Consider the following 10,093-nt stretch of genomic DNA (forward strand, 5'->3'; position numbering starts at 1 on the left):
AAAAAAAAGGAAACTGTGAACATGAATGATAAGTATTATAGGAATTTAGTTAACAAGTCTTGTCAGAAGGTGGTAATAAATTATATACAACTTAAAGATATTAAGTTACTTTAAGTTGTGTGTGGAAGCCTTAGAAAAGTGGAATAATTAAAGTTTCTTGGGAAAATGATCTCCTTTTTCAAATGTTTAGTTTCAAATAGTGGCAGCACATACTAGGATAGAGAGATGACTTTTAGAAAACTGAACATATGGGACTGGAGCAGTGTATTTTGGAGTCAGTTACAGGAAGGAAGTTATTTAAAACCAAGTGAACAACAACAGTAACAAATGCATTTGAGAGAAAGAGCAGTGCAGTCCAGACTTAAACATTAAGGTGGCCATAATAGATGGGGAAGAAGGAGACATCAGCAATCCAGACTAAGACTTCACTGAGCTTTGAGTTAGCAGAGGGAGTCATGGAAGCCAAGGTAAAATGATTAAAACAGTGCATGGAGTGGTTAGCAATTCTCCCTACAGGAGAGAGAATTTCCTTATGAGTCTCAGACGAGACCACTGAACTTGACTAGAGGAAAGTCATTGTTTTTAGAAAACAGTTTCTAAGCAATAATTAGAATTAAAGTTTTGTTGTAGAGGGATAAGTAAGAAATAGATGGAAAAGAAAGAGAAATATCTGAAATTAGGCTTCAGTCGTAGAAGGTTTTTGTGAAACAATAATTTGGAAAGGGAAATGGGACTTCGTGAAAATGTAGGTTAAAAGAGACTTGTATATGTTCTGAGATGAAAGAACTAAGCTGATGTCCAGCCCTCTAGAACATTTTAAATATAAATCAAATCTTTATTATATTAATACTAACAGTAGGTCTAGTTTCACATAGAGCAAATATGTGGTTCTGTACACGGGCTTTAGGAGAGTAAGTCTCTTGTACCTCATATCTAAGTATTATCCCATTTAGAGGAAAACCCTAAGTCCTTCTTTACAGTGGCTTAAAGGCCCCAACTGATCCACATCCCAGTTACAGCTCTCTATTTTCTGCTGCTCCAGGTCTCCTTGCTGTTTCTCAAACACACCTGGGCTGCTCTCTGTGTTATGGCCTTTGCATTTGCTGTTCCCTTGCTCATGAATGTGTTTCCCTAAGATACCTGCATGATTACTCTCACCTCATTCAGGTCTCAACTCAAGTACTGTCAGTGAAGGCCTTCTCTGATTTTCCTATTCTAAACTGAGATACTTCTCTTTACTCACCCCACACCCTCATCCCCAACTCCATTCCTTCCTGTTTTATTTTTCTTCACAGCATTTAACTACATCTACCATGCATCTTTTACTTAGTAATTTTGTTTTCACCTTCCCCTATTAGAATTTAAACTCCGTGAGTGTAAGAATTTTTCTAGCACTAGAAAAACGCCTGGCACATAATAGGCCCTTACTAATTGTTGCATGAATGAATGATTATGAGTTTAATATTCTTTGTGGAAACTAATAAAGTTGATTTCCTATCAGAAACTGATCATTATTGATAAGCATATTTGATGGTATTTATAGAATTAGGCTTCATATATTCTCTACTCAGAAGTTGGCAAACTTTTTCTGTAAAGTGCCAGAGAGTAATTATTTTTGCAGGCTTTGTGGTCTCATTACAGCTACTTGTCTCTGTTGTTGTAGTGGAAAATCAGCCATAGACAATCTATAAATGAGTAAGCATGGCTGTGTTCCAGTAAGACTATTTATGAACACTGAGATTTGAATTTTATATAATTTTGAAATGTCAGAAAATATCCTTCTTTTGTTTTTGTTTTTTCTAATCATTTAAAAATGTAAAAACTATTCTTAGTTCATAGGCCAAACAAAAACAGGCAGTGGTCCAAATTAGACTTGCAAACTATAATTTGCCAATCTCTGCTTTTACTGATTTCTTAAATATATCTTAGGTTAAAACTTATTTTTCCATACTTGATAGGGAACAACAATGTGAATTAAAGTCTAGAAACAAATAATTCAGAAATATGGCTGTTTATCTTTAAAAACTTCCATTTTGCTTCATTTTTGTTTTCCTAGGAACCTTATATTTCCATTATATGTTTCTGATATTACCATTTAAATCACTTTGTATTCTCCTAACATATGCCACGTGATAGTGCTGGGGCGATGTAATAGTTCAGGAGCAAAGCTGGGCAAAGCCCACCCACGTTTAACAATTTGCCATTATTTAGAAGGTGCATAATTCCCGTATGGGAGAATCAAGAGTCATCTAATAATGCCCAGAGAACTGCACTGTGAATGAGAATTGTGTTGCAGTTTTTAACATCATTCATAACACATTTCTTGAATAACCTGCAAATGCTTTTAATAATATATCTCAGAGTTAATTTTAGCTATGCTACATTGGCACTTTTTGCTCTCCACTTCAAAAAACGAACACAAGAAACTATTCTCAAATCAAGCTGTGATTTGGATGGGGCATTGTATTTTCCTCAGTAAGCATAAAGAAGAGAGAAAAAATGTTTTCACTTGCAAAACTTTTTCTTTTTTTTTTGAGACGGAGTCTCACTCTGTTGCCCAGGCTGGAGTGTAGTGGCACAATCTCATCAGCTCACTACAACCTCTGCCTCCCGGGTTCAAGCAATTCTCATGCCTCAGCCTCCCGAGTAGCTGGGATTACAAGTGTGCGCCACCACCCGGGCTAATTTTTGTATTTTCAGTAGAGCCAGGGTTTCACCATGTTAGCTGGGCTGTTCTCAAACTCCTGACCTCAGGTGATCCTCCCACCTCAGCCTCCCAAAGTGCTGAAATGACAGGTGTGAGCCACTGTGCCCAGCCCACTTGCAAAACTTTTTAATATTTATAAGGCTTTTTACATACTTGATTTTGTTCAGTTCTTACAATAATCTCATGATGTAGGTGACCTTATTAACTATTTACAGTGTGAGAAAATGGATAGTCAGTGAGGATAAATAACTTGTCCAAGGTCATAGCACCAGAACTCCAAACAAGACCCTCTGACCTTCTTAGATACAGACTCCTCACAGTCACCCACATGCCATCTTTGGTTTCAGTGCTATGAACTTTCTTCACTGCCTGTTGGTCTCTAGCTTCACCTACTCATGAAGATGCGCAGAGCCTTAGCTGCTCCTGGGTCTGCCATGCATATCTTATGCAGCTTTGGGAGGCGTGAAGAGGCTCTGGCCAGTTACCTCACTACCACTGTAGCTATTCACCAGCCCTGTTTTCTCTAGCCATTTTAGCTACTATGCAATTATTCTGGACATGTTCTGTCTTAGTTCCCTCGTATCTGGCCTTCCTTCTTTTCTCAGTAACTGTGACCCCTGCAGAGCATACCTTGCCAACCAATGGTTAATGAAAGGTCTTGGATATGACTGTCAAAGACAAAAGCACTCATGACCCCAGTGTTTCAGGTCACAATGATTAGGAAAATTAGGGCAACAAGGCTTGGGCACAGGAAGAGCTGGTTTTTGAGGGGGGGATTTAGAGTTTGGTTTAAATGTGTAATATTTGAGGTAATGGTGGAACAGCCTACTAGATTCAGTTTTCTAGTCCCTGAAAACTAAAACGAGGAATAAGTTGAATCACATATTTGGGGCACCAGCCAAATACATAGCAGCATTTATAGTTAGAATCAAAGTCTTTGTGTTTCTTAATTTAAATGCTTCTCAGAGATTCCATTTAAACGACTTCATTATGAAAATGGAGATTTACCATGCCTTTTTGATGCTGTTCAGAGAAAATTGTCATAAATAATACACACAGTTTTGAAATGGTGTGCATCTTATGAATCAAGGGGTGGGATATAAAAAGATTCCTCAGTGCCTCAATGTGGAAAATATCATAGAATGTTATTCTTCAATTGGTTCTTTCCTTCACTTTGGTGTTTATATGGTATCTTAGATATTTTATGTTATTTTAATTATATTTTGTGCCTTTTTATTTGGTTAAAAATGCCTACTACTTAAATATTAACAGATTTTTAAATATCCCTTTGAACCCTTCCCTATTCCTGCACCTCCTTTCCCTTTTTCTGTTGCAATGTCAACCACCTGAACATAACCCAGAAAACTAGGTATTGGCCAATTGATGTTTCAGTGGAAGTAAAAGAAAGAAGAACTTACTATTTCTCAGTGCTTAATTGAGGAAAAGCACATAGTATCTTACATATTTTAAATTTGAAGGGGATAATAGGGTCAGGTTCATGCATTCTCTTGTAGACATCTTAATCCTATCAAATGGCTTTGTCAAAATGAGAAAGTTAATGAATTTAAGCAGACAAGTATGAACAATGCTCAAAAAAGGTACTGTTACACCATTCCAGCCTGTGCACACATGAAAAAAAGCTGTGGTGCATTTTGCCTTTGAATAAGGGTCATGTTGACTGGTCATGGCAGTCCCTGCTAGACCATACACCTGGTATTCTGTCACCTGCCCAGACTCAAAAGGATATTGGGAATATGTTGTTAAGTTCTCTAAGGACTCCTTCTTCTAAAGGGAAGAAGTTTTATAGGTGGTACTTGTAGGTTTGTTGATTCACAATCTCATGCTTTCTTGATTGGACTGTGTTGTATTACTGTAATTTTTTTAGACTTACAAGAAGTCAGGTGTTTTCATGGACATTTCTCTTTTCCATATAGATGTCCAGAGGGCTTCTTGGGAGAATATTGTCAACATCGAGACCCATGTGAGAAGAACCGCTGCCAGAATGGTGGGACTTGTGTGGCCCAGGCCATGCTGGGGAAAGCCACGTGCCGATGTGCCTCAGGGTTCACGGGAGAGGACTGCCAGTACTCGACATCTCACCCATGCTTTGTGTCTCGCCCGTGCCTGAATGGTGGCACATGCCATATGCTCAGCCGGGATACCTATGAGTGCACCTGCCAAGTTGGGTTTACAGGTAACTAATGAGACCAAAGCCAGTGCTTTCTTACCTTCAGCAGATACCTTTATTTAGCATCTTTTAGATCATGGTGTTTGGCTCTTAAGTGTCCCCCAGCTCTGGTGCACATTTAACATTATGGTAAGGAACTGGGATGTTCCAGACAACTACCCCTAACTTCCTTTTAAGAGTTTCAAGGTGCAGAGAAAGAGAAAGAAAAAGAACCAAATACTTTGACAGCTTAAAGTATATATGTCAGGGCCAGGTGCGGTGGCACATGCCTGCAATCCTAGCACTTTGGCAGGCCAAGGCAGGAAGATCACTTGAGGCTAGAGATTTGAGACCAGCCTGGGAAACATAGCAAGACCCCATCTCTACAAACAAAAAACAAGAATAAAAATAAAACAAAATTAGCCACTTACAGTGGTGTGCACCTGTAGTCCTAACTACTTGGGAGGCTGAAGTGGGAGAATTGCTTGAGCCCAGGAGTTTGAGGCTGCAGTGAGCTATGATCGCACCACTGCACTCCAACCTGGGTGATAGAGTGAGACTCTGTTTCAAAAAAAAAAAAAAGTATGTATACCAGGATGGGGAATCAGAATTTACTTCACTAAAAGAAATAACTACACTGTCACCAGAGGAAAAGTTACTAATGTTATTGACTATTTGCTTTTAGAAATCTCCCTCCCTAGACATTCAGGGCACTGTTCCTTTTGCTTCTTCATTGCTTTGTTCTTATCCATTAAATGTTTGTGCTCCCTGGAGCACTGTTTTGTGCCCTCTTTTGAGCCACATCACAGCTCTCCGTAGGAAATTTCACTGTCTTTATTCGCCTCCACTGCCACTGTCTTCATCAGTTGCTGATGAATCTCACCATCATTCCCTTAGCTCTACCCAACCCTGACATTCAGGCTCATGTGTCTAGCTATCCTTTGCATGTTCTCCTTGGAGATATTCTCCAGGTACTTTCAGCTCTCCGTGTTGATAGAAATACGTAGCAACAATGTACATTCCAAATATCCATGCTAGAAACTCCCTGTTGCTTGTTCTTACCTCACTTCAACTCAGTCACCCAAGCCAGCCTCTGAATTACCTCTCACCTGTCTATTCCTCCCATTTCCTGTGCTACCCTGTAGTTGAGGGCCATGTTATCTCTCACCTGGAGTTCTGAAGTAGTTTCTGAATACATTTTCTTGCCTTTATTCTCTCCCCATCTCATTCACCTGTGATATTACTACATCTTTAATTATAAATGCAAATGTTCCAACTATCTCACCTGCTTACAATGTCTAATGTTTTTTCATCATCCACAGAATAAACTGCAAACTCTTTTACATGGCTTCCATAGCTCTTTACAGCCTAGACTTTACATCTCTTTGTAACCTGACCTCCCCACAAGCATCTAGGTCTAGTCACACCAAATTCTCCTTATTTCCTGAAAATGTTGTACTTATTATTGCTTCCATACAGTTACACACCCTTTTGCCTGGAATGCCCTTTTCTACAACTGGTGATTGTCCGATGTTATTTAAAACTGTGTCTTAGTGACCCTTTCATGATTCCTTTAGGCAAATGTTCTCTAAGTTTTACTATTTTTATGCATCACATTTTGTTCTAATTTTTTTTGCACATCTCTCACCTGAATAGATTGTGGGTTTTTCTAGGTGGGTTTTTAACCTTATTCAAAAGTGTTTATTAAATTAGATAAGAAAAGGAGAGGCATTCTTCATTTTTTCTCCTGCTTTAAGCACTAAACCAAGAGTTCTATAAATGCAGTAAGCAAAAAGTGAAAAATGTACTCAGAAAACTATACTGGATTAGTTAGTGTAGCATACTGTTATATTAATTTTTCATTGTATTGGGGTTCTCTAGAGAGATAGAACTAATGGAATGTATATGTATGTATATATATTCCAGCCCAAAGTGTCTTGGTGGCAATCTTAATATACATATATAAAGGGGAGTTTATTAAGTATTAACTCACATGATCACAAGGTCCCGCAATAGGCTGTCTGCAGGCTGAGGAGCAAGGAGAGCCAGTCTGAGTTCCAAAACCAAAGAACTTGGAGTTCGATATTTGAGGGTGGGGAACATCTAGCATGGGAAAAAGATGTAGGCTGGGAGGCTAGGCCAGTCTCCCTTTTTCACGTTTTTCTGCCTGCTTTATATTTGCTGACAGATGATCAGATGGTGCCCATCCAGATTAAGGGTGGGTCTGCCTTTTCCAGCCCACTGACTCAAATGTTAATCTCCTTTAGCAACACTCTCTCACCCAAGATCAATACTTGGTATCCTTCAATTCAATCAAGTTGACAGACTCAGTTTTAACCACCACAAGTCTACCCCTTGTCAACTTGAACCCATACACCTCTCCTGAGATCATACATAAGCTTCAAATAAAGACAATAATTAGGTCATAATTACACCTAATGTAGTACAACTATTCTTCGTACATCCGGAAATGCACCAATCCCCAACTGAAATACTCTTTACATAAAGTTAACAATACTTAAATGCTTATGTGAAGTCAGTAAATCTTATGTCACATGATAAAGGAGAAAGGAAATAAAATGAAGAGGGACAATTACAGTCCTCGTTTCTGCAGCTGGTCACATGGTGGTAGCTGGTATTGATGACTACCTTCTTCTACCCATTTTGTATTCCTTTTGCCTTCAGCAAGCACCTCAGCAGGTTGTGTTTTTTTTTTTTTTTTTCTCTGGTGGACAGTCCCAAACCTTCATTCCTGAGGGATCTGGACCATTTGTAGTCCTACCTGGATTGGGCTGTTGTAATTTCCCATTGACCTTAATCACAGGGCATGATAATACTAAGAGACACCCTAATGGATCTCCTGTATTCCATGAATACTCTTTCTTACCTCCATTGTGGAGTAGTAGACTGATTTCATCTTGATAGCCTGGGTCTTGATAGCCTTGATAGCCCAGCCAACACTGTAACGCCCTTCTTAACCTGTTTACTTAAAGGTAGGAGGAACCCAAAGTGTCCTGGCGGCAATCTTAACTACCAGTTTAATGGAATTGTTGTTGTCTCCTGGTGGTAGCGTTCCTCCCTCTGGAAGTAAGACCTCTAGGCCCGCAGAACTTAATGTTGCGGGAACAGGAAGCAAACATTTTGCTAGTGGATCACTAAGGGTGATGGTGAGTGGTGCCACTTCCGTTTCCACCCCTTGATTCCTGGATCTCTGAATCCTGACTATGGGAGAAACAGTACCATATATTGGATGCTGATTCAGAGCATACATGGCCTTCTTGAGAACTTTGCCCCAGCCGTGCAGAGTATTCTCACCTTGTTGGCACTGTAATTGTGACTGGAAAAGGCTATTCCACCATTCTGCCTCAGGATGTTGGGGAACATGGTAAGACCAGTGAATTCCATGAGCATGAGCCCACTGCTGTACTTCTTTAGCCATAAAGTGAGTGCCTTGGTCAGACGCAATGCTGTGTGGAATACCATGATGGTGGATAAGGCATTCCATGAGTCCGGGGATGGTAGTCTTGGCAGGAGTGTTGCATGCAGGATAGGCCAACCCATATCCAGAGTAAGTGTCTATTCCAGTAAGGACAGACATCTGCCCTTTTCATGATGGAAGAGGTCCAGTGTAATCAACCTGCCACCAAATAGCTGGCTGATGACCCCGAGGAATAATGCTGTATCAAAGGTGCAGTGTTGGTTTCTGCTGCTGGCAAATTGGGCACTCTGCAGTGGCAGTAGCCAGGTCAGCCTTCCACTGGCCCATCTTATTTTCTTCACTGGGAAGGTGGAGCATGAGCACAAATATTAGGACCTGAAAGGTGGTGAACTATGCCTGGGCAGGGCAAAGCCAGAGGAAACTCTGGTGGAGGTCCATAGCAGTCCTGATGTGCAAATCAGTCATCCAACCTGGGTGTAGGGACGAAAGATCTACCATCTAAAAGCTGGTTCCCTCCAAAGTTTCCCTCAGGATAGTTGGCACTCTGGCAAAAAAAACCCACTCTTGGTACCAATTTACTGTGTTAGTCCACTTTCATGCTCCTGATAAAGATATACCTGAGACTGGGAAGAAAAGAGGTTTAACTGGACTTTCAATTCCACATGGCTGGGGAGGCCTCAGAATTATGATGGGAGGCAGAAGGCACCTCTTTCATGGTGGCAGCAAGAGAAAATTAGGAAGAAGCAAAAGTGGAACCACTGATAAACCCATCAGATCTCATGAGACTTATTCACTTATCATGAGAATAGCACAGGAAAGACTGGCCCCCATGATTCAATTACCTCCCCCTAGGTCCCTCCCACAACACATGGGAATTCTGGGAGATACAATTCAAGTTGAGATTTGGGTTGGGGACACAGCCAAACCGTATCATTCATCAAAATGTGTTGGTGGGGTAGAGGGTAGTTAGGATGATCCATTATCTCCATCATGACGATGATAGCATTGATGATGTAAGTCATTGAAAATATTTGGTGGTTATAAGAATAATTTCTTCCTGATAGTCAGTTTTAGTTGTTTTGCTATTATGAAGCAAAGTGGGGGCACACATACCTATTTAAAATATTTTAATTCTGACTAGTGGAAATGACAATAATGCCTTCCTCATAATTAAAATGCCACTCTGAAATAGTCCCCAGATTAAAACTTCTTCCTTTGCTGTTAAAAAGGATCTCTTCTTGGTGTGTTCTGCAAGATTCTGATCTTTTTTTTTTTTTTTTTGAGACGGAGTCTCGCTCTGTCACCCAGGCTGGAATGCAGTGGCACCATGTCTGCTCACTGCAAACTCCACCTCTCAGGTTCACGCCATTCTCCTGCCTCAGCCTCCTGAATAGCTGGGACTACAGGTGCCCGCCACCAGGCCTGGCTAATTTTTGTATTTTTAGTAGAGACAGATTAGCCAGGATGGTCTCGATCTCCTGACCTCGTGATCCACCTCGGCCTCCCAAAGTGCTGGGATTACAGGTGTGAGCCACCTCACCTGGCCGATTCTGATCATCTTTTATACATTTGCTACTTTTGTCTATCACTTTAGGAATCGTCAGAGATCAAGGTCATCCTTTTGGTCTTTGTGATAGCTCTATACCTCAGTGAGACCTTACTAGCTCATCTCCACTCAGAGATGAAGAAGCAGAGGCAGCAAGTTAGTGCTTATACATAATATATATGGAAACCAAATTGAGGGTTCCGTTCCCTTCCCTTCCCTTTCTCCTTCCCCTTC

At 40.4% G+C, this 10,093-nt stretch overlaps 1 protein-coding gene across 1 annotated transcript in view; it reads left to right on the top strand.

Annotated features, from left to right (window-relative positions):
• NOTCH2 (notch 2) overlaps positions 1 to 10,093 on the top strand; it is a 167,803-nt gene that overhangs the window by 63,346 nt on the left and 94,364 nt on the right. The window contains exon 3 of the mRNA XM_011933036.1: positions 4,642 to 4,901. Within this exon, the coding sequence (XP_011788426.1) occupies positions 4,642 to 4,901 (260 nt within the window). The remainder of the gene's footprint in view (positions 1 to 4,641; positions 4,902 to 10,093) is intronic.

Source organism: Colobus angolensis, unplaced genomic scaffold (assembly GCF_000951035.1).
Source record: "Colobus angolensis palliatus isolate OR3802 unplaced genomic scaffold, Cang.pa_1.0 Scaffold124, whole genome shotgun sequence".
Classification (NCBI taxonomy): domain Eukaryota; kingdom Metazoa; phylum Chordata; class Mammalia; order Primates; family Cercopithecidae; genus Colobus; species Colobus angolensis.